Source organism: Salmo trutta, chromosome 36 (genome assembly GCF_901001165.1).
Source record: "Salmo trutta chromosome 36, fSalTru1.1, whole genome shotgun sequence".
Classification (NCBI taxonomy): Eukaryota; Metazoa; Chordata; class Actinopteri; order Salmoniformes; family Salmonidae; genus Salmo; species Salmo trutta.
Window position 1 is genome coordinate 18,708,748 of NC_042992.1, and position 25,897 is coordinate 18,734,644.

The 25,897-nt window shown below is 43.5% G+C and overlaps 1 protein-coding gene across 2 annotated transcripts in view; it reads right to left on the minus strand.

The window, feature by feature from the left end:
- LOC115175584 (CUB and sushi domain-containing protein 3) overlaps positions 1 to 25,897 on the minus strand; it is a 670,680-nt gene that overhangs the window by 182,784 nt on the left and 461,999 nt on the right. For both annotated transcript variants that reach the window (XM_029734929.1, XM_029734928.1), the window contains 3 exons: positions 20,530 to 20,717; positions 20,008 to 20,202; positions 19,478 to 19,594 (listed from right to left, as the gene is read on the minus strand). In XM_029734929.1, coding sequence (XP_029590789.1) covers positions 19,478 to 19,594; positions 20,008 to 20,202; positions 20,530 to 20,717 — 500 coding nt within the window. The remainder of the gene's footprint in view (positions 1 to 19,477; positions 19,595 to 20,007; positions 20,203 to 20,529; positions 20,718 to 25,897) is intronic.

Sequence of the window (25,897 nt, forward strand, 5' to 3'; positions counted from 1 at the left end):
CCCACGGGGGGCCAGTACAAAAAAAATGCATGAAATTAAATTAAATGTATGAAATGTATGCATTCACTACTGTAAGTCGCTCTGGATAAGAGCGTCTGCTAAATGACTAAAATGTAAATGTAAAAATGTCCTGGGGCTCTGTTCACCAAAACAAACAGACCCCACAGAGCCCCAGGACAGCAACACAATTAGACCCAACCAAATCATGAGAAAACAAAAAGATAATTACTTGACACATTGGAAAGAATTAACAAAAAAACAAAGCAAACTAGAATGCTATTTGGCCCTAAACAGAGAGTACACAGTGGCAGAATACCTGACCTCTGTGACCCAAAATTAAGGAAAGCTTTGACTATGTACAGACTCAGTGAGCATAGCCTTGCTATTGAGAAAGGCTGTCGTAGGCAGACCTGGCTGTCAAGAGAAGACAGGCTATGTGCACACTGCCCACAAAATTAGGTGGAAACTGAGCTGCACTTATTAACCTCCTGCGAAATGTATGACAATATTAGAGACACATACTTCCCGCAGATTACACAGACCCACGAATTCAAAAACAAATCCAATTCTGTTAAACTTCCATATCTATTGGGTGAAATACCACAGTGTGCCATCACAGCAGCAAGATTTGTGACCTGTTGCCACAAGAAAAGGGCAACGAATGAAGAACATACACCATTGTAAATACAACCCATATTTATGTTCATTTATTTTCCTTTTTGTACTTTAACTATTTGCACATCGTTACAGCACTCTATATATACATAATATGACATTTGAAATGTCTTTATTCTTTTGGAACTTTTGTGAGTGTAATGTTTTCTGTACATTTTTTATTGTTTATTATGTTTATTCTATACATATGTTTTCCATGACAATAAAGCCCCTTAAATTGACATTGAAATGTAATTGAGAGAGAGAGACAGAGAGAGAGAGAGACAGAGAGAGAGAGAGAGAGAGAGAGAGAGAGAGAGAGAGAGAGAGAGAGAGAGAGAGAACAGCATGTACTGTTTCTGGTGGTGACAGAGACATCAGCATAGCCATGCAACACAACAAAGGCAGAAAAAGAGAGAGCATGATAAGAACAGTGGTAGAAAGAATGATTGAAGCAAACAGACAGCAGACCTAATGTCGAAGTTGCAAAAGAACACATTGGTCTAACTCAATGTCGTTCCAGATGGAGTCTATCCTTTATAAAACCACACTACAATAACACTCAGCCATGCTCTCTCTCTCTCTCTCTCTCCCTCGCCCTCTTTATTTGTCCCTCTCCCTCTCAGGATAAGAGCTTCTTATCTCTCTTTCTTCCTCTCCTGCTCTCTCTCTCTCTCTCTCTGAGTGTTGGGTGTGTTATGTTGTGGAGGGGCCTGGATAGACTATAAGGGCATACCGTTTCTCTTTCTTCCTTTTACTCTCTCTCTCTCTCTGAGTGTTGGGTGTGTTTTGTTGTGGAGGGGCCTGGATAGACTATAAGGGCATACCGTTTCTCTTTCTTCCTTTTACTCTCTCTCTCTCTCTCTGAGTGCTGGGTGTGTTATGTTGTGGAGGGGCCTGGATAGACTATAAGGGCATACCGTTTCTCTTTCTTCCTTTTACTCTCTCTCTCTCTCTCTGAGTGCTGGGTGTGTTATGTTGTGGAGGGGCCTGGATAGACTATAAGGGCATACCGTTTCTCTTTCTTCCTTTTACTCTCTCTCTCTCTCTGAGTGTTGGGTGTGTTTTGTTGTGGAGGGGCCTGGATAGACTATAAGGGCATACCGTTTCTCTTTCTTCCTTTTACTCTCTCTCTCTCTCTGAGTGTTGGGTGTGTTTTGTTGTGGAGGGGCCTGGATAGACTATAAGGGCATACCGTTTCTCTTTCTTCCTTTTACTCTCTCTCTCTCTCTGAGTGTTGGGTGTGTTATGTTGTGGAGGGGCCTGGATAGACTATAAGGGCATACCGTTTCTCTTTCTTCCTTTTACTCTCTCTCTCTCTCTGAGTGCTGGGTGTGTTATGTTGTGGAAGGGCCTGGATAGACTATAAGGGCATACCGTTTCTCTTTCTTCCTTTTACTCTCTCTCTCTCTCTGAGTGTTGGGTGTGTTTTGTAGGGGCTGGGCTTGAGTGGTAGCATATAAGAGCCTCCAGGCTGTGCCTCGTCTTATCCTCACATTAACATTCCATCCATCTGCAGGATTTGGAGCCTGTCTGCGCTCTCTCTCTCTCGCTCTCTCTCTGTAGAAAGCAGTCATCAGTCTCTCTGTGTGTTCTACCCACCATGCTCTCCACTGGACCCCAGGGGGCACACAATGTCAACAGCCCTCCACAGCCCCTCCACAGGGGTCCAGGACAGGCCTCTGAGCCACAGAATCAGACCCAGATCAGACGTGTTTGCCAACGTTTGTAACAGTGATGAAAAAAGTACATTAAATCGCTATTGACTGCCTGTCTGTGGCTTGCTTGTTTGATATGCTGTGTAGGCCCCAAATAAACTCCCTCCTGAAAAAAGAACATGAAATTGCTAGACAACCTGTTTGTGTCCTGCTTATGTTTGCTATAGCCTAATGTTACAACAGACAAAGGAGTGACAGCACTGACAATGGAGGAGTGACTGAGCACTGATAAAAGAGGAGTGACTGAGCACTGATAAAAGAGGAGTGACTGAGCACTGATAAAAGAGGAGGAACTGAGCACTGATAAAAGAGGAGTGACTGAGCACTGATAAAAGAGGAGGAACTGAGCACTGATAAAAGAGGAGTGACTGAGCACTGATAAAAGAGGAGTGACTGAGCACTGATAAAAGAGGAGGAACTGAGCACTGATAAAAGAGGAGTGACTGAGCACTGATAAAAGAGGAGGAACTGAGCACTGATAAAAGAGGAGGAACTGAGCACTGATAAAAGAGGAGGAACTGAGCACTGATAAAAGAGGAGTGACTGAGCACTGATAAAAGAGGAGTGACTGAGCACTGATAAAAGACGAGGAACTGAGCACTGATAAAAGAGGAGTGACTGAGCACTGATAAAAGAGGAGTGACTGAGCACTGATAAAAGAGGAGTGACTGAGCACTGATAAAAGAGGGGGAACTGAGCACTGATAAAAGAGGAGTGACTGAGCACTGAGCAGCAGCTGAAAAGTGGTAGGCTAGTGGATCCTGCATGTGCAGAAATCTCTATATGTTTTGCAACAGCAAGTCGTGTTCCAGAAAATCCGGAACCGCAGGCACTCCGTTAAGGACATAGGGTGCCATTTGGAATGAAATCCTTAGAGATGGCTTACTAATCAGACAAGGACAAACAACTCATCTTAGCCTGTTTGAATGGCTGCTTTAGTTAAATGAAGTACATGGACATGTAGAGAAACAGATGACACACAGTATATCATACACAACAGGTCATGCTTCCTGGTGATTTGCATTTGGGTGAATTGGATTGAGATGTCCAAAAAGTCTGGACCAGTGTTTAAAATCCACTGATGCCGTTGAAATATGAATCATCTGATATCAATTATTAATCCTGTTAATAATTTATGATCCATGAATAAGACCAATACGTATTTCATCTGCCCACTTTCAGTCTCTCTCTATAATGACATCACTTGGGAACCACCACTGGTGGCAAGAGTTAAAATATCTTTCCCATGACAAAGAAAATAAGTGACATATTCTTTGATTACAGTCAACAGTGAGAAGCACTGAGATAGCCATGGTGTGACTGGCTTTCAAGCCAAACACTTTAAAATGCTCTTAGAGCCTTCCCTTCTCTCCTGTCTGTTTCTCGTGTGCCTTGGGTTATGTTACACTAGGTTTGATGTTTTCACTCTAGGCTTTCACAGCCTTATCCAGTCTGGAGGGACCCACAGTTAGGGAGAGAGGGAGGGGGAGAGAGCGAGAGAGACAGAGAGACAGAGAGAGAGATCTGATGTAAGAAAAGAAAGAGTTTGTCCACTGAGAGCTTAGGTCAGCTCACTGAATGCCTTCAAGGGGCCACTGGAAAAAGAAAACTGAGCAATGGAAAGAATTCACTCAAAATCTGCTGAATCAGAATTTAAATCCCAAATTCTGCTCTGTGTAGAATTATCCAAGCCCAAGCCAAACAAGATATTATAACAAAAATGTGAATTGTCCATAAACCAGCTTGGAGCTGCAAGAGCGCTCATCACTCATGCTTCTTTGAATGGACTGACAGTCAGATGACAATCAGATTAGTTAGCTTGCCATCAGTCTCCAGTTTTGCTGGTATATTACAGCCTGGTTTAGTGATTGCAATCGGTCCTCTCCACCACTCTTGAGCTTGAGCTAATACAGTAATAGCACTGTGTTGGTAATGGTTGAAGGTTCTCTTAACTTTATGAATACATTGTTATTATTACATTATAATGAGTCTTTATATAACCAGTTTTCACATTATTTACAGGAATTCATGAGTGGGCCATGAGAGGTCAAAAAGACAGATAGTTTACTCACATTATATATGACATCTTTCCTTACTTAATGTAGTAAATAATATAAACAGCCCACACGCCATTGCACTACAAACTCCTGTTCTTAGTTGTGCGGTGAGGGGGAGATGTCGTATTGGAAAGGCCAATTAATAAACCTTGTTCAAAGTGGAAAGAGAGAGAGAGTGGGTCAACAAGATTAAGTTCCCCCTTTCAGTTTCAAGTGGAGAACTCTTCTGGTGAGTGAACAGCTCGCCTCACGGGGGAGTTACAGCTAGAAATAACCCAGTAGAGATGGATGGATGGAGGAAGGGAGGGAGGGAGGAAGCAGCCTTTTACCCTGTACCACACAGATGTCTGGCCTAACACTAAGCAATAAACTAAGCGAGAACCCCACAGAGAGAGGGGAGAGAGAGGGGAGAGAGAGAGAAAGAGAGAGAGAGAGAGAGCAAAAGAGAGACATAGAGATACCGTTTCTCACTGCACAATAAAGTGCTGCTATGGGTGGAAAACCTGATGAACACCAGAATTTGTTTCTGAACATATGAGAGAGAATTGAAAGCGTGAAAAAAAACTCTCAGCCTCCTCGCCATCTCATATCAAAACAAAGGTCAACTACAGGCACCGAACCAAGTGCCAGAAAGCAACAGAAGCAGGAGAAACACAACCACCCAAGCCCTCCATCTCTCTCTCTCTCTTTCACTTTCTTTCTCTCTCTCAGTGCATGCTGGGAGTGTTTTGTAGTTGAGAGGCCGCGTGGAGGACTCTGCCCTTACTTATTTTCTTAATTATTTCCTTGGTCTTTCCTTTAAATGTTTATTTTCTATGGTGGAGAGTTAAGACACTGTTAGTTTAGCAGTACCCACAGTTTTTTTTTCAAAGTTAAAAAGAAAGAGGACAGAGTTTTAGATTCCTGGGGTTTGAATGGCTTTGCAGCCTAGTCTCGGAGGAGATGCTGTGGTTATGGCATAGATTCAGGTGTGTTCGTGAGATTGGAGTTAAGGTGGAGGAGGTTTTGCTTGCGGTCGGGTGACCGGGGTTCAATTCCCCGAAGAGAAGTAAGAACAAAACGGAGCTATTTGAATATAACTATGGATTATTTGGAACCAAAACAACATTTGTTGTTGAAGTAGAAGTCCTGGGAGTGCATTCTGACGAAGAACAGCAAAGGTAATCCAATTTTTCGTTTAGGTTGTCCCAAACTTGGTGGGTGTCAAAATAGCTAGCCGTGATGGCCGAGCTATGTACTCAGAATATTGCAAAATGTGCTTTCGTCGAAAAGCTATTTTAAAATCTGACAACGTGATTGCATAAAGGAGTTCTGTATCTATAATTCTTAAAATAATTGTTATGTATTTTGTGAACGTTTATCTTGAGTAATTTAGTAAATTCACCGGAAGTTTGCGGTGGGTATGCTAGTTCTGAACATCACATGTAAAAAGCTGGTTTTTGATATAAATATGAACTTGATTGAACAAAACATGCATGTATTGTATAACATAATGTCCTAGGAGTGTCATCTGATGAAGATCATCAAAGGTTAGTGCTGCATTTAGCTGTGGTTTGGGTTTATGTGACATATATGCTTGCTTGGAAAATGGCTGTGTGATTATTTGTGTCTATGTACTCTCCTAACATAATCTAATGTTTTGCTTTTGCTGTAAAGCCTTTTTGAAATCGGACAATGTGGTTAGATTAACGAGAGTCTTATCTTTCAAATGGTGTAAAATAGTTGATTGTTTGAGAAAATTGAATTGTGGTATTTTAGTTGGTTTTGTATTTCGCGCCGTGCGATGCCATTGGCTGTTGGCTAGGGGTTCCGCAGGCGGAACGTCTGTCCTCAACAGGTTTTAATAAATAAGAAGATGAGCACTTTACCCACTGCATTTTGGTCCACTCCTTACGACGACCGTGACAGAACCACCCACCAAAGAAGGACCAAGCAGCGGAGGAAGGAGCAGCAGGAGAGCTACTTGGAGTCGTGGACATGGGAGGAAATATTAGATGGAAAGGGACCCTGGAGGCAGGCTGGGGAGTACCGGCGACCGAAGGAGGAACTGGAGGCAGCAAAGGCAGAACGACGGAGGTATGAGGCATTATATCCTCCAAGTCAGGAGGTGAGGAGGCAGCCTCCCAACTTTTTTTTGGGAGGGGCACACGGGTAGTTTGGCTGGGCCAGGGGTGAGCCCTGAGCCAACTCCCCATGCTTACCGTGGGGAGCGTTTGGCGTGGAGAGCGTTTGGCGGAAGTGAGCACGGTCTCGCCCATCCGCACGCACAGTCCGGTGCGGTTGATACCAGCCCCCCGCAAGTGCCGTGCTAGAGTGGGCATTCAGCCAGGAAGGAGTATGCCTGCTCAGCATATCTGGCCACCAGTGCGTCTCCTAGGCCCAGGTTACCCTGCGCCTGCTCTACGCATGGCAGCCATCATTCCTCAGCACGGTCCAGGTCACTTTGTGCAGCACTCCGCCCGTGCAGGGCTACAGTGACAACTCAGCCAGGACGGGTTGTGCAGGCCGTGCGCTCCAGACCTCCAGTGCATCTTCAAGACCCAGTGTATCCGGTTCCTGCTCCTCGCACTAGCCCTGTGGTGCGTGTTACTGTTCTGGCGCCTCCAAAGCCAGCCCCACACATCAGGCCTCTAGTGCGCCTGCCCAGTCCAGTACGTCCTGTTCCTGCTCCTCACACTAGCTCTGAGGTGCGTGTCACTAGTCTGGTACCCCCAAAGCCAGCCCCACGCATCAGGTCTCTAGTACGCCTGCCCAGTCCAGTACGTCCTGTTCCTGCTCCTCGCACTAGCCCTGACGTGCGTGTCAATAGTCTGGCACCTCCAAAGCCAGCTCCACGCATCAGGCCTTCAGTGCGCAGTCCCAGTCCAGAGCTTCCGGCGACAGTTCTCCGTCCAGAGCTTCCGGCGACAGTTCCCCATCCAGTGCTTCCGGCGATGTCCTACAATCCAGAACCGACAGACAGCCTACAGTCCGGAACCGACAGAGACGGCCTACAGTCCGGAACCGCCAGAGACGGCCAACAGTCCGGAGCCTGCAGAGACGGCCCACAGTCCGGAGCCTGCAGAGACGGCCCACAGTCCGGAGCCTGCAGAGACGGCCCACAGTCCGGAGCCTGCAGAGACGGCCCACAGTCCGGAGCCTGCAGAGACGGCCCACATTCCGGAGCCTGCAGAGACGCTCCTCAGCCCGAGGTCTCCAGTGATGCACCTCAGCCCGAGGTCTCCAGCAACACACCTCAGCCCGAGGTCTCCAGCGACGCACCTCAGCCCGAGGTCTCCAGCGACGCACCTCAGCCCTGAGCCTTCAGCGGGGGTGGGCAGGTTAGAATGGGGACTAAGGCCGGAGCCAGAGCCACCTCCTTAGTTGGAGGATTGGGGGGGGTGTAGCACGGGAGCCGTCGTTGACGATGGCCACCCTCCCTTCCCTCCCTTTAAGTTTGGGGTTCATTTTTGTGGGGTTTTTGTTTTGAGGTGCATTCGGGGTCTGCACCTTTGGGAGGGGGGGTACTGTCACGTCCTGACCAGTAAAAGGGGTTATTTGTTATTGTAGTTTGGTCAGGGCGTGGCAGGGGGTGTTTGTTTTGTGTGTTTCGGGGTTTTTGATTTATGTTCTATATTTTCTATTTCTATGTTTATTCAAGTTTTCTATTTCTATGTTGTGTTTTTCAATGACCTCCAATTAGAGGCAGCTGGTTGTCGTTGTCTCTAATTGGAGGCCATATTTAAGTTTGTTTGTTTTTAACTTGTGTTTGTGGGTGGTTGTTTCCAGTATTGTCTGTGCACCTTATTGGACTGTTTTCGTCATTTGTTTTGTTTAAGTGTTATTCCTTTAATAAATAAGATGAGCACTTTACCCTCTGCATTTTGGTCCACTCCTTACGACGACCGTGACACTGTCCTTGTAAATAAGAATTTGTTCTAAACTGATATGCCTAGTTAAATTAAGGTTACACTAAGAGCATAACATTTCTACACCATAACAGTAGTCTAACCAATAGCCAAATGGAGATTCAGTCAAAATAAAAATCTAATAGACTTTTCAAGACCAGTCCCCATGCTTGTCTCAGAGCAGTGTGAAATGGTGCTAAAATACTTATAGGCTATTGCGTCAAATCCTATTACTTCTAACTTCAATATGCTCTTTAAATTGTCATCTTTTCTTTAGTTTTTTTGTGTTTTGTGTAACTTATTTTTTTACTTATTGTTTACTTAATGTTGAAATAACTTCTGGACATCAGGAAAGCAATTACTCACCACCGACTGGAAGAAACTTTTTCCTTTAATGAGTCAGACGAGAAGGATATCCTGCTTTCACTGGAGCAGTCCCAGATCCACGCCTTTTGCGTGAAGAAAAGACTCCGGAAAAGGGGCCGCAGATCGGGCATCCTTCTGATAATCCGGAAGCGAGCGAGTAAACTCCCACTGCCTTCCATTCATCTCGCTAACGTGCAATCATTGGACAATAAAATGGATTACCTACAATTAAGATTATCCTACTAATGGGACATTAAAAACTGTAACATCTTATGTTTCACCGAGACGTGGCTGAACGAAGATACGGACAATATAGAGCTAGCGGGATTTTCCATGCCCCGGCAGAACAGAGACGCTACCTCTGGTAAGACGAGGGGTGAGGGTGTGTGTCTTCTTGTCAATAACAGCTGGTGCGCACATCAGTGGCAGGAGGTATGCGGGGCAGAGAGTATTGTGGGTTTTAGATAGAGGGTGCTCTACAAACCCCCAGTACCAAAGAGGTCAGGGGACCTCCAGTGGAGGGTTCTACATGGAGCCCTGGCCACTAATAGCTTGTTGGCAAGGGGCGACACGGGAGTTGGACAGGGGTGTCCTTTCTGTGTCATGAGTGAAACTGTGCATCATGTGTTTTCTGTGTGCGCCAGGTTAATGCCATTAATGTCTTTGTTGGAATGTCTGTTTGTGCGCTTGGGGGTGGAGTTTAATGTCGGGATGTTTATAATGGAGTAGAGGTATTCGAATAAGGAAAAGGCCAAATGTGTGTTGTTGAATTTTCAGTTTGCTCAGGCAAAGTTGGCTATTTGGCTAACAAGGAGAAACAGGGTCAAAGGTGGGGGGATAACAGACCCTTTACTAATATTTAATTGGATGGTCTTTGTGCGCCCTAGGGTGGAATTTGAGTTCTATAAAATGATAAAAAGTGTGGAGATGTTTCAGGAGATATGGTGTGTCGGGAGGCCATGTGTATAGCTGGAGAAGATGGGTTAGATATACGGTTTTAGAAGTGATGAGGTTTTGGTTATTGTGATGGGGGATATTCTTTCTCTCTCTCTCTCTCTCTCTCTCTCTCTCTCTCTCTCTCTCTCTCTCTCTCTCAAGCCTTTGGTGCACAAAGAGTCAACAATGGCATAACACAATAGTAGAATGCATTTTCATATAAATGTATGAAAAGTTCAATAGGTTAATGGCATGGGTTAATGTTTCTCTCTTTTAACCAACATGCACATCAGCTCGATTATGCAACAACTAGACAGCTCGGTCTTTATAATTCAAGTTAATCGCCAACAACAACTGCTCCACGGGTTCCGATAATGTGGACGTCGATTAAGGCAGCCCACATCACCTCTCTGATTCAGAGGGTTTGGGTTAAAAGCAGGAAACACATTTTGGTTGAATGCCCTCAGTTGTGCTACTGACTAGGTTTTCCCTTTCCCTTATTAGCCTTAAATGGGCTGGAGATGATGGCAGACAGCCCATCAGCAAAAAAACTACATAATGGTGAAATGATCCCCTTGGTAACAGCAGCAGCAATCATGTGGTGGAAGTGTGTGCTTTCGTGCGTGTATGTTTTGTGTGTGTGTTCTGCTGCCTGGCATTGCAGTCGTCTACTGTTGGTGGGACTGTAAATGTCAATGTAGTATATTATATATGATTATATTTGATGCTAATTGTGAATAATGCATCCCCCAGGTTGTTTAGTAACAGGTTTAATCCAAATCAATTGCCTTTTAAAACCAGAATAACCTGAATGAGTGAGAGAAAAAGATGATAGACCGAAAAAGGACAACAAACATTATGAAACAAAGAATAAAGAAAAATGTCTGCAGGTGATTTATACGACTATAGAAACGTAATCTGAATATAGGAGGCTATAACAATATTGGACAGTCAAGCCAGTGTATTGAATTTTCAACATTCCAACTCTTTTCTACAATTAAAGGGATAGTTCACCTAAATGTGAGTGGAATGGCGTGGTAGGAGAAGATTCTCCATTGATTTTACATGGTGTGCCTGAGGCCAGAGAGAGAGTGAGAGAAAGAGAGAGAGAGGGGGGCAGAAAGGGGTGAGAGAGAAAGAGAGTGATGGGAGAGAGAGAGAGAGAGAGGAGGGGAGAGAAGCACTTTCACTCTCTGCTCTCTCTCCTTCTACATTAATCATCTGCTAGACCAAACTTGTCATTGTCTGAAATATTGCTGCTGTCATTCTTTGTGACAAAATAATGAAACATTAAAAAAATGCTGCAGAACAGTGCATTCTTTAACATTGGTGGCTCTGGGTTCGGGGGAAATGAATGAATGGGTGAGTGGTAGGGATGGGCATTTGACCTTTTTGGACTGTTCGAGTACTTGCATGATTTCTTTTTGAGTACTCGAGTACCCACCCCCGCCAAAAAGAAGAAACTATTTTTAGAACAGAAGACCAGCACTGAAAAAAAAGTGAATTTATCTACATGCCAACAGTGCGCAACAATGCCTGATTTATCATAACCATTACAGATAACAAATCCTAATTGCTAAATTGCCTCATATATATTCAGTCAATAAAAAAACGTGTGCCATTTTCATGTATTGAAACTGTAAAATGAACTTTTTATATTGTTACGGTGCCCAGTTTCTGTGTTGTTGTGGGTTTGTATTTGTGTGTATTTCAGGAAATGGCTTCCTGGAATCCTAAAGCAGCTGATTGGTTGGCTCCATCGCTGATTGGCGCTCTGACCCCTCCCTCTCGTCAGGGGAAACAGCTGTCTCTTCAATTACTAACTCCTTCTCCAGCTAGATAAAAGCCAGTGTTCCTCCCTTAGGGAGGAGAGCTTCTTTTTATGTCCTGTGTTGGTCAGTGAAAGTTTTGTTGATATTATTTTGTAGCTGCTCCTTCAGAGGTATGTGTATGCCAATAGGTCTTAGTGTTTTTAGTTAATTGAAATTGTTCACTTAAATTATTCTGTTTCATTTGTTCCTGGGGGGGAGGGGAACCCACCATGAGAGTGTTTAGGCAAGAGGCCTGCGGGCATACATAACCCGTAGTATTTAATCTGTCTATGCATACTAGGTAAGATCTGAGCGGACCATCCCCTGTATTTTGGTTAGAGCGCCAGGTGGTGCTTAAGGTTAGGTAAGAAGTGGGTAGGCAGGTAAAGTAGGAGAGGGGACTCTAACTTTTACTTTCTTTGCTTTGGTTCCATCCAGCCCCTTTTCCCCACATTACTGTGTTAAGGAATATTAAATTCCCTGTAAATGGTATTTCTCTGCTTCTGTCGTCCTTCCCCGCACCTACGATCATATACTTTTTTAACTCCATGGGGAGTTGAGATGTAGCGGGGTGTTGCGTTCCCAAGAGGAGCACGTAACAATATTATATCGTTGAACAAAGTATATCAAAAAGGTAGTAACCTCAACAGTGTGGCGCTTGCTTGTAGAAGCCTATTGCTGTGCAATGGCATAGCCTTGATTTGTTCATTTAGCAGACAAGAAGCTCTTATTTCGCAAGCACTTATCACAGTCATACCTATTTTATAGTAAAAAACAAGATGTAATGTAACAGAATAAAATTGAACAGAAGTGATGTGCATCTTGCGTCTGGAATAGTTATTCTGAAAGAGTGATAATTTGAAATGTGGCTCAATTTGTTGAGTTGAAAGACACTTTTTTGGACTTACAAACCAAAACCGTTCTTCCTTTCGATATACAGACGTTTGATGAGTTTATTCTGTTCTTTGGAATTTCCAAAATGCATTAACATATCCATATTGGATACTGCATGGCGATGAATTATGGCCACGACATCTGTTTGAGTGGGTCTGTTAAACTCTGATGCCCTCTGGTGGCATTTTCTAAACAACGCATAATATTGTATACTACCCTCATAAAATGTTGGTTTCAAAACTATAAGTCCTACAAACACTGTTTAGTACTGTTAGTAAGGTAAGAACTATGGGATTAAGATTAAAACCTGTTAGGGACAGACGTTCCGCTAGCGGAACGCCTCACCAATATCCAATGGTATAGCGTGGCGCAAATGACAAATACCTAAAAAATGCAAAAACTTCCATTTTTCAAACATATGACTATTTTACACCATTTTAAAGACAAGACTCTCCTTTATCTAACCACATTGTCCGATTTCAAAAAGGCTTTACAACGAAAGCAAAACATTAGGTTATGTCAGGAGAGTACCCTCCCAAAAATAATCACACAGCCATTTTCAAAGCAAGCATATATGTCACATAAACCAAAACCACAGCTAAATGCAGCACTAACTTTTGATGATCTTCATCAGATGACACTCCTAGGACATTATGTTATACAATACATGCATGTTTTGTTCAATCAAGTTCATATTTATATCAAAAACAGCTTTTTACATTAGCATGTGATGTTCAGAACTAGCATACCCATCGCAAACTTCCGGTGAATTTACTAAATTACTCACGATAAACGTTGACAAAAAACATAACAATTATTTTAAGAATTATAGATACAGAACTCCTTTATGCAATCGCGGTGTCAGATTTTAAAATAGCTTTTCGGTGAAAACACATTTTGCAATATTCTGAGTACATAGCCCGGCCATCACGGCTAGCTAATTTGACACCCACCAAGTTTGGCCCTCACCAAACTCAGATTTACTATAAGAACAATTGGATTACCTTTGCTGTTCTTCGTCAGAATGCACTCCCAGGACTTCTACTTCAACAACAAATGTTGTTTTGGTTCGAAATAATCCATAGTTATATCCAAATAGCTCCGTTTTGTTCGTGCGTTCAAGTCACTACCCGAAGGGTGACGCGCCGGCGCATTTCGTGACAAAAAATGTCTAAATATTCCATTACCGTACTTTGAAGCATGTCAAACGCTGTTTAAAATAAATTTTTATGCTATTTTTCTCGTAAAATAGCGATAATATTCCAACCGGGCGACGTTGTATTCGTTCAAACACTGAAAGAAAAAATGGAGTGTCATTGTTCAGTGTCATTGTTCTCAGAAGGACCACTCACAAAAACCCCTGCTGTTTTTCGCCCAGAGACTGGAGAGCTCTCATTCCACTTTCTGGCGCCTTCTGAGAGCCAATGAAAGCCTTAGAAAATGTCACGTTACAGCAGAGATGCTGTATTTTTGATAGAGATGCCCTAGAAGGAGAACAAATTGTCAGACAGGGCATTTCCTGTATAGAATCTTCTCAGGTTTGGCCTGCCATATGAGTTCTGTTATACTCACAGACACCATTCAAACAGGTTTAGAAACTTTAGAGTGTTTCCTATCCAAATCTACTAATTATATGCATATTCTAGTTTCTGGGCAGGAGTAGTAACCAGATTAAATCGGTGTTTGTGACTACCACAGAGACAATTTAATTAAATATATATATAAATCAGCATGTTGGGGATAAGACATTCGAAAATCTAGGTTGAGATAAAATATGTCACCAGCTACTGTCCCAAAAGGAATTCTCAGACATGCACAAATTCCCATTGGCACACAGCCATTTTAAAAGCGCAGGGCTTGTGCAACGTGCCATACCTTCATGTTTTGTCTTAAAGGAATGAGGAGAAAGCTGAAGTCTCTACCTATCCATTTTATGTGTATATACTGTATGCTATGACTGATTTCCAGTTCGTCCACTAGATTGCAGTAGGAGATCACATGACGTCTCTTTGCCACTTGAAACCAGTTGTATCTGGTTTGGGTAGTGAGTGAGTCACTATGCCTTAATGGTTGAACGGATTTAAGCCTGACATCTTAAAATGACCTTAGCAATCAGCGCTTTCAAGTTCTGGATTTGTTTTCATTTTTAAATAAGACACAGACAGTTGAAGACACTTTAAACTTATTTTATCACTCACTTTTCCTATTGTAAATGGTGAGCTAGATAAACAGTGCATGTGGAGGATGCATACAAGGTAATGTGGATGGAGAAGGAAATGCAATGACCATCTGGGTGTACCCTTTCCATGCATACTAAATGTTTGCACTTTTGGTGACTTGATCTACATTACAAACTTTACGGCCTTTATGGGGGGGGGTTCTTATGCTAGCAGTAAGATTTTGATTTACAAAAATACAAGGCCTGTAGCTTTCAGATGACATGTCACTTTCTATTTTCTGATTATAAAAAAATATTAAACACATTATTAAACACAAAAAACATTTTTTTTTATTTGACCTTTATTTAACCAGGTAGGTCAGTTGAGAACAAGTTCTCATTTACAACTGTGACCTGGCCAAGATGAAGCAAAGCAGTGCAACAAAAACAACACAGAGTTACACATAAACAAAAGTACAGTCAATAACACGAATGAAAAATCTATGTACAATGTGTGCAAATGTAGAAGATTAGGGAGGTAAGGCAATAAATAGGCTATAGAGGGAAAATCATTTAGAGCAGTGAACCCATAGGATTAACACTTTACCTCAGAAAGGCTAGAGTCTGAGCCACTTTCAGAGTAGGAGTGCTGATCTAGGATTTCATATTATGAAGAGATGCTACAAATGTACTGTGCCGTTGTTGCTCAAAAATTGACCAATTCTAGCAAAAAACTTCAGCTATGGTCCCAGACGATGAAGCTGGTTGCAATGACTTCATTATTGCAACCAGTTATCCTGCTGGGCTAGCGAAATGAGAATTCAGCCTTCCCACCGTTAGCATTGTTTGTCAGAGGGAACAACAAATTGCGATGCCTGCATCTTGTAACAATCTGTTTGTGTGTGTGTATGTGTGTGTGCATTCATAGATATGTGTGTGTATGCATCTGTGTATTTGTCCGTCTGTGTGTGTGCGTGCGTGCATTTATAGATGTGTATGTATGCATCTGTGTATGCGTCTGTATGTATGTGTGTGTTTGTGCATGCGTCCATGGAAGTGTGTATGTCTTTCTATGTGTGTGTTGTGGTCCCTTGCTACTGATGTTCTACCAGTGATTTATGTCCAGAATGTGCTGCTCACAGTGATCAAAGATCAGGTCAATCAAAACCAATGGCAGATAAAGCAGAGGCGCACAAAAGATGCTGTCTAAGATTACTGTCTATGTTAATATCCATGATACCTATTACCTTCAGATGAAAATCCAGTGAAATCACTGAACCTTAGCTACCCGTTAGCTCCCCGTTAGCTCCCCGTTGGCTCTCCGTTGGCTCTCTGTTGGCTCCCCATTGGCTCCCCGTTGGCGCCCTGTTAGCTCCCCGTTGGCTCCCCGTTGGCTACCTGTTAGCTCCCTGTTGGCTCCCTGTAGACTCCCTGTTGGCTACCTGTTAGCTCCCTGTTGGCTACCCGTTAGCTCCCCGTTAGATACCTGTTAGCGCCCCATTAGATTCCTGTTAGCTTCCCGTTAGATACCTGTTAGCTACCTGTTAGCTCCCCGTTAGCTCCCCGTTAGCTACCCGTTGGCTCTCTGTTGGCTCTCCGTTGGCTCCCTGTTGGCTCCCTGTTGACTACCTGTTGGCTCCCTGTTGGCTACCTGTTAGCTCCCCGTTAGCTCCCTGTTGGCTACCCGTTCGCTCCCCGTTAGCTCCCCATTGGCTACCTGTTAGCTCCCCGTTAGCTCCCTGTTGGCTACCCGTTAGCTCCCTGTTAGCTCCCCGTTGGCTACCTGTTAGCTCCCCATTAGCTCCCCATTAGCTCCCCGTTGGCTACCTGTTAGCTCCCCGTTAGCTCCCTGTTGGCTCCTGTTGGTCGTGCATTACACAGAAAGGCAAACATACATCTTTGGAACAAACTTCTCCATCTCCAATCTATTTATGTCTTTATTGATCTCGTTCAAGTGAATTGTATTTGTGTTTTGCCATGGGAGAAGAGAACCTGAAGCTTTACAGTCTTCACTTGGACCTAACGCAGGAGCTAGAATAGGCTTACTAACGCTCTCATGAATCCTGGCACATTTCAGATAACCTTGTCTTCAGATGTGTCTACCCCAAAAGTCCACGTGACAGAGTATGCTATGTAGTTTGTGACAGAAAAACGCTTGCATATTTTAATATAGTGATTAGAGCACATTCTGCCAATTGTAGACAGCAATCAATTATCATCCACATTGTTTACTAAGCCTGATGGTTTCAAGTCCAATGTCTTAATCATATCATATTAAATGACTGATATTCATTACATTATAACTATACTGTGGAGGTATCGGGGTAATAGGACACACACACACACACACACACACACACACACACACACACACACACACACACACACACACACACAAAGTCTATAACACAAAGGCTATAAATAAACGCAATGCATTCTATAGACATGGATATAGACATTTATAACAGTTACAGCCAGAGACAACAGTTAACACTACCAAGTGAGTGTTAAGATGGGCTGTTGAAGAGTCAATCCCCTTTGAGCAAATCCACACCACAAAAGAGCCAGGCTTTTTGTATCCGGCTTTAGAGAACAAATTCACTCCTTTTAAATGGATATCTCTGGGTTTGAGAGAGCAGTATTGTGAACTCCGAGTTAGAGGACTGACAGGACTGGGTCACACAGAGGGATAGAAATGAGAAATAATCCTCATAACAATCCTTCCCATTGCCCCCCACTGTCTGAGCAAAACTCTACTGAGTAACCTGAGTTATATCTGTATTGTGTTTGGCACACATAATCAACTATTTTCTTTCAAACAATCAGCTTTAAAGCACATTACTAAACTAATGGTGGTGAAGCTTAAAATATTAAGAGTAACAGTGACATAAATATTTGTTAAATACCATTTGTTGTTGTTGTTACCTGTAGGTCTAAGCCCTTAGATCACAATATCTAGCTAACTTATGGAATTGCTTTAATAGGATTATACAATGCATCATTTAGCCATTTGATTTAGAATTTTAGGACCCCAGTATGTATCAAAAGATTTTTTGATGAAACATTGAATTTGGCCTTTACTGCTATTGCTCATAGAAACACATTAAATGACACATGTACATGGCAAAACAGACAGTCCAAAAAGAAATCATAATGGTCAAGATTTTGAATTGTCTGTCCTATTTCTGAGAGATATAAGAAAAACAACAACAAAAATTTGACCCATGTTTTGTCACGTTATTTGTGACACATTTGACCCCCTATGCACTTTTTTGCTATTTTTACAGCCTGATACTGGGTTAACTTCAGACTTTCGTGTTTGTGAGAGTCACCCCTTTCGATATTGGTGACATATTAGTTTGTAGCTCCAATGGTTCGGTCAATCTAGACAGTCGGTTTTGTGAGAAATCCTCTTCGAAATGAGGACGTCCATGACAGAGTTCAGACGACTGTCGTAAAGCTTGTGGATGTCGTAGAGTCAAAACTATCGTGTTTGTGAGATCTTTCATTGGTGTTGACTTATTAGTTTGTAGCTCACACGGATCGGGTTTTACAGACAATTGTGACAATTGTATGGATCCTATTGTGTAGAAAAAGGCCACTTTCACAAGCCCTATGTTATGGAATAGGCACAAAGAGAGGACTGAGCTGCAGTCACTACAAGAAACGGTAAGTCTCTAGCATAAACACACAGGGAGCTGTTCAATATTCAAAATGACGTCACTGTGTGACGCACAGGTGCATCAATCAACTCTAGGGGCGTTACATATGAGCGTCTACTAAATGACCAAAATGTAGAGCAAAATGTTGACCAGGGCCCATAGGGTAGTATTTAGGATGCGCCCCATGACTTTGTACACCACCTCAGAGACAGGCCATGGTTGCTGTCCAAATGCAACACAATTTACTTTTCTACTACATTATTTTCGCTGATTGATTAAGACAGGCAGTGTAAATCAAGTGCAATGGTATTGTAACACTTTGCAATTTAACAAGCTAGCATGCTGAAACGTCAATCTTTTCATTAAATTTACAGTGTTAACTCACATAACACGATGCACTGAAGACTATTGGAAGAGAGACCAATCAGTGAAAAACAGTCATCTTAACCACATGAAAGGATATATGAGCATTAGAATAAAGTTTTGGAGTTCATATAATTATCAAATACAGTGTGCTTTATCCCAATTAATGGGTGTTGGATGGAGAAACATTTGAAGACAGATCACATCCACCTGATGTAAAATCACTATTATGCCTCACCCTCTGGTGAGACAAGTCCTAACGCCATTAAAAGCTTTTTAAAACTGCACATCACAGCAAATCGACGGCTTATTGCTTAGTTACAAGTGCGCACCACTTTGCTGTTTCTGACCCTGCACAACTTACAACGAATCCTAGTAAAGTAGGACACATCTAATTCATCCACTCTGAAAGTTTTCTTATAGCCACCTCTGAGGGACATTACTGATGAAAGAATGAAATGGGATGAAGAACACAAAAATATTTATACAGCAGAAGCCAATGTCATCAAATCGTGGCCTAATATCAAGATGAAATGGCAAAATTTTCCCAAAGCGATGATGGATGTGTTGAACTTTTTCAACATCGATGTTTGGCTTTAAAAATGCATGAAATTGAAATCTGCTATGAAGCAAAGAAGACTGCTACAGTATTTTCAGTGAAGTCCATCTTTTGTTAAAAAGAAACGTTCACAGACTATCATGAATTCCCACCACATTGATCTTATTTCATACCAAAGGTCTCGACGATTAAGTTTATACTGTATGTGTCCTTACCAAACTTAGGTGGCACGGAGTTGGCAGCAAATCTGTCTTTTACGAAAGACTGTTAAGAGTTCATGCCACCTCCAGCATATGTCAGACCAAACATATCCCAAGCACAAGTGTCAGGACGTGTGTCCTTACCAAAGTCCCGAGCTTATCAAGGTCATTTCACTCAAATTTGAATGAATTGTGTAACTGTGTGTACTTACCAAACTCTCGTGGCACGGAGATGGAGTACACACAGCTGTGTCCTGAGGTGTAGTTGCGGGGGAAGTTAGGAGACAGCACCGTGCCCTCTGACCCTGTGGAACGACTCCCACACGGTGCTGGGGAACACAAACAGACACACTGAGCACTGCTCAACTTCTAATGTACCTCTCTGAAGGAGCATCTAGCTCACATTTATTCAATACATTGGCCATAAGAAGTCTTCCAGAAACGAGCAGCATGGAACACACAAGGATTACACAGACAGCTTAGCAGTCTAGTCTTATGATTATCTTCCGTGTGCTTATATGTGTGCTGTAAGTCATATTGATTGTTTTACAGTGGCTACTACAACTTTTGGGCAATCCTTTTACCCCCATCTTTTTCCCCACAAATTGTTTTATTGGATTTTTCTCCCAGCTCAGTAAACATCCTAACAGATTTATTTCCGTTAGTACACTGCTATGACCATATCTAACGGCCTTTCTCTAGCTTCATCAGGTTGGCCTATGTCAGTATGCATGTTTTGTACCTTGACAGCTGGGCAGCACCCTGTTCCAGCCGGGCCTGCCGTCGTCCCCCATGATGCAGGTGAGCGTGGAGTAGCCCTGGAGAACGTATCCCGACTCGCAGTAGAACGTCACGGTGGAACCCAGCTTGTAGTCGCTGCCCAGCCTGGTCCCGTTCATCACACTGCCTGGATCAAAGCATGACTCACGCAGCTTGGCTGAAGAGGGGAAAGATATATATACACATACAGTATATAACAAATAAGCTTTAACAGTAGTGTGAACAGCAGATGCAAATAGGTAACACAGGCAGTGAGGGAGTTTCTTTGTTGAAAGATGTTGAGGAGAGTTTAACAAAACTCATAATACAAATGCTAAAACATTGTATCCACCTCTACTATCAGAATACTGTGGATAGAAAACATTTGGATTCTCATTACACATTCTGCACATACAAAACAATGAAAGGAAACAATGCACATGTCTGACGTTGGTATAGGAACCAATTTAAACAGCTAAGCAGAAACGTTCCTCTGTCCTACTACCTTTGTATTCCAGGTGGAAACCGGTGTAGCTGACAGAGCCATCGCTGCGGAAAGCCAGGTGCATGGTGTTGGAGCTGCTCTCGATCCTCTCCGGAAGCTTGCTGTCCTGAAAGCTACCAATCAGAGGGCTGTTGCTGTCTGGGCCATCGTAGATATACAGGAAGTCATAGTTGGGCTCAATGCTGAAACTAGAGGGAGGGATAGAGAGAGAGAGAGTAAGAGAGAGTAAGAGAGAAAGAGACAAATCAGATCAAAGACTCCATCCAATTCCCCTGCCATACCATATCTGGAGGAGCGTGTTCTTTTTTTAGAAAACCCTTTTAGAGAAACTCTCTCTCTTTCTGCTGAGCTTGTTTGGGTTTCAATTCATCTGTCTGTGCGCCGTATACAGTAATACATCAAATCAAATCGGCAGAGATGACTAGAAAATACTGTCTGCTTTCATGGCCTTGTGTGCACGTTCGAGGTGGGAGGTTAGAGACAACACTCAAAAGGCCCCGCGATTCACTCATTGACACACAGTGGCAGATGCCTCAGATGCCTGTGTCTACCCAATGCCACAGACGCTAATGAATAGATTCCTCAGATCATCTGTAACCTCTCCTCTCTATGGGTCTCAGCTGTGGAGCCGGACAACATGATGATATCCCCCTTTACCCAGTTAGCGGTTGCTAGCGCTCCATTAATTTCCCTTATCTGTGCTGTGGGAAAACGCTAACACTAAGGACGCTAGCATCTATAAATACCCGGGGAGTGTAATTGCTTTGGTATAGTCAAAGATGAGGCACTTATCCTATTGAGCTGCAACCTCATCACAAAAGTTTGTCTACTAACAGCTCCTCTCCCATGCTCCGCATTTTTGAGAATGAGTGTGTGCGTGTGCTGTGTTTGTGGGTGTGTGTGTGCGTTTTCTCTATCAGGGTAGTTCATTTACGTAAGAGAGATTTGGAGGTGTATTTTCTTTAATAATATTTCTGAAAGAGTACGCTAAGTGATATTGCCACACTTCAATGAGACTGTATCTAAGGCTAAGGGCTCATTGTAAGATAATAGAAATCCAAACATGGGGGGGAAACTGCTGCTCTACACCATATTAATAAAGTCATTAAATGTTGATAACCAGATGTGTTCAGATGTTTTTTTTAGCTTAGCCTCTGGAGCTGTCACTCAACCAATTTTCCTTGGTAGCTAACGAATACGCGGCGAAGATAATACCCAATTTGGTGACAATGACAATGAAATCCAAATTTGACACCTTGCCAATGCAATGGGTCCCTTTTTACTATATAATATTACACTGCTGCAGTTACAAAGGGTGTCCCCCAGGGCTCGGTGCTGGGCCTCCTTATTCCTCACCATGTAAACCCTGACTTTTTTTTTACAATATATTAATATTAATTTTCTCTATTTTGATTGGGAACATATTTAATGTGGTGGTCTTTTTGGGGAGAATAGTGTCAGTAATGGAGTGTATAATGGTCGTCTGCGAGATAGAACAAAATAAAAGGCTTTTCATTAGAGAACCCTGGTTAACCCTGTACCACCGTCCCACTGCCAATAGCCACTTTTCCACTGTACTGTGTTATTTACTTCATTGTTTTGTGGGATAGGACCATTCAAATGAGAAGAGAGCTCACTTTACACACCAGATGAAACTGTCTAACCGGTGGAACCAAAATGGCTGCCTGATACTGGTCGCTTGAAAACTGCTGTGTCATCATCACTGCAGTGGCTTGCTTTCAACTCAAATATAAAAAATTACTTTTTTAATACAACTAAGGAGATGTTACTTTTATCTCACCCCCCTCTCTTTCTTTATTTTGCTGTCTTGCACAATTTCTTTCTCTCTCTCCTCAATCTCTCACCCTTAGTCCTCAATCTCTCTCTCTCTCTCTCTCTCTCTCTCTCAGTCCTCAATCTCTCACCCTTAGTCCTCAATCTCTCTCTCTAAATCTCTCATCTTTAATCCTCAATCTCTCAATCTCTCACCCTTAGTCCTCAATCTCCCTCTCTCAATCTCTCACCCTTAGTCCTCAATCTCTCTCTCTAAATCTCTCATCCTTACTCCTCAATCTCTCACCCTTAGTCCTCAATCTCTCTCTCTCAATCTCTCTCTTAGTCCTCAATCTCTCCCTCTCAATCTCTCACCCTTAATCCTCAATCTCTCTCTCCCTTAGTCCTCACTGTCTCTCTCCCTTAGTCCTCACTCTCTCTCTCTCTCTCTCTCGCTCTCTCTCTCTCACGCTTAGTCCTCAATCTCTCGCACGCACACGCACACACACACACACACACACACACACACACACACACACACACACACACACACACACACACACACACACACACACAGCCTCATGTCTGGCACAGGGCGGGCTGCCAAGGGACAGGTACGTGGCTGCATCACCCTTTGATGCAGACAGGAGTAGGAGGATCTAGCTGCTGGTAGGGGAAAGGCAGGGGGAGGCCTCATCTCACAGCTTGAAGTTAGAGGTTTAACTTAGAGTGTGGCAGCAGTGGTAACATCTGTCAGCTATACACCACACTGTGTAGCCTATTGGCAGTCAAACCTAACCCCGTTTTGACCTTTGGCACCTGTCTGCCATGGAAGGCCCCTGCGCCTGCTCAAGCCTTGCGGCCGCCAAAGGTTAAATGAAAACATTTACACAATTTAGGTGTGAAACACATTAAGTTCTTGCTTTGTTCTTCTATTAATTGGCTGCATCAGTCAACGCAGGCCGAGATGTCTTGATACAGCACCTTAAAAGTGGGGAGCTGAGAAAGGTCAAAGCAAGGAAGTTCAGCTGGGGAAGCTAATTACCCGCCGAACACATGAATTGCATCTTAATATAACAGTGATAGCAGTTAGCAGAGACCGTTGTATAATCACCTCACACCCCTCAATGTGATTGTGACAAAATTCCCATTAATGTCCACCTTGCGTGCATGTGTGCATTCAGTGGAACTGATAGGGAGAGCATGCCTTAATCACTTCGGAGAAAACTAGCCCCTACAGTTGAAGTGGGAAGTTTACATACACTTAGTTTGGAGTCATTAAAACGTGTTTTTCAACCACTCCACAAATTTCTTGTTAACAAACTATAGTTTTGGCAAGTCAATTAGGCCATCTACTTTGAGCATTACACAAGTCATTTTTCCAACAATTGTTTACAGACAGATTATTTCACTTATAATTCACTGTATCACAATTCCAATGGGTCAGAAGTTTACATACACTAAGTTGACCGTGCCTTGAAACAGCTTGGAAAATTCCAGAAAATTATGTCAGGGCTTTAGAAGTTTCTGATAGGGTAATTGACATCATTTGAGTCAATTGGAGGTGTACCTGTGGATGTATTTCAAGGCCTACTTTCAAACTCAGTGCCTGTTTGCTTGACATCATGGGAAAATCAAAAGATATCAGCCAAGATCTCAGACCTCCACAAGTCTGATTCATCCTTGGGAGCAATTTCCAAACGCTTGAAGGTACCACGTTCATCTGTACAAACAATAGTACGCAAGTATAAACACCATGGGACCATGCAGCCGCCATACCGCTCAGGAAGGAGACAGCCGCCATACCGCTCAGGAAGGAGACGCTTTCTGTCTCCTAGAGATGAAAGTACTTTGGTGCGAAAAGTGCAAATCAATCCCAGAACACCAGCAAAGGACCTTGTGAAGATGCTGGAGGAAACAGGTACAAAAGTGTCTATATCCACAGTAAAACGAGTCCTATATCAACATAACCTGAAAGTCTGCTCAGCAAGGAAGAAGCCACTGCTTCAAAACCACCATAAAAAAGCCAGACTACGGTTTGCATCTGCATATGGGGACAAAGATCGTACTTTTTGGAGCAATGTCCTCTGGTCTGATGAAACAAAAATAGAACTGTTTGGCCATAATGACCATCGTTATGTTTGGAGGAAAAAGGAGGAGCCTTGCAAGACGAAGAACACCATCCCAACAGCAAAGCACGGGGGTGGCAGCATCATGTTGTGGGGGTGCTTTGCTGCAGAAGGGACTGGTGCACTTCACAAAATAGATGGCATCATGAGGATGGAAAATTAGTGGATATATTGAAGCAACATCTCAAGACATCAGTCAGGAAGTCAAAGCTTGGTCTTAAATGGGTCTTTCAAATGGAAAATGACCCCAAGCATACTTCCAAAGTTGTGGCAAAACGGCTTAAGGACAACAAAGCCCTGACCTCATTCCTATAGATCATTTTTGAGCAGAACTGAAAAAATGTGTGCGAGCAAGGGGGGCTACAAACCTGACTCAGTTACATCAGCTCTGTCAAGAGGAATGGGTCAAAATTCAACCAACTTATTGTGGGAAGCTTGTGGAAGGCTACCTGAAACTGTCACGACTTCTGCCGAAGTTGGTGCCTCTCCTTGTCCGGGCGGCGTTCGGCGGTCGTCGTCGCCGGCTTTCTAGCTGCCACCGATCCACGTTTCTTTTTCCATTTGTTATGTCTTGATTGTTCACACCTGGTTCCCATTACATTATTATTATTTCCCTATTTAACCCTCTGGTTCTCATTATGTTTTGTGCGTGATTGTTTCCTGGTTTTGTGTTAGTCTTTTGTGTTAGGGTTTTGTTATCCCTGCGTGGATTTATTTGGCTGATTATTTTCCAGAGTAAAGTACGTTATTTTACTCAGTTCTGTGTCCTGCGCCTGACTCTGTCCTCATCTCTGCACAACTGACACCTGACAGAATCACGCACCACTTTTTTATGGAGTCAGCAGGTGCACCCAGTCCTCCGGTACCAGTGGAGGAACGCGTCCAGCAGCACGTGACGATGCTCCAACATCTTGGCACAGCCATGGATCGCGTGCTGCTCACCATGGAGCAATGGGAAAGGGGGGGTGTTCCCACAACCCAATCAACTTCACTCCAACCAATACCACAACCAACACCGCTGTCCACCCCTCCGTCACCTGGACCCAGAGGGATTCGGCTCTCGTTCCCGAGCACTTATGATGGGACGGCTGCCGGGTGCCAGGGGTCCCTGCTCCAGTTGGAGCTCTACCTGGCGACCGTCCACCCGGCTCCCTCGGGATACGAGAGCGTGTCCGCCCTCATCTCCTGTCTGTCGGGGAAGGCGCTTGAGTGGGCCAACGCGGAATGGGGAAGGATAGACGCAACGTTGGTCCGCTATGAGGATTTCACCCGCCGCTTCCGGGCGGTCTTCAATCATCCACCTGAGGGGAGAGCGGCGGGGGGAACGCTTGTTCCATCTCAGACAGGGGATGAGGAACGCACAGGAATTCGCACTGGACTTCAGGACCCTGGCTGCCAGCGCGAGATGGAATGAGAGGGCCCTGATCGACCATTACCAATGTAGTCTACGGGAGGATGTTCGTCGG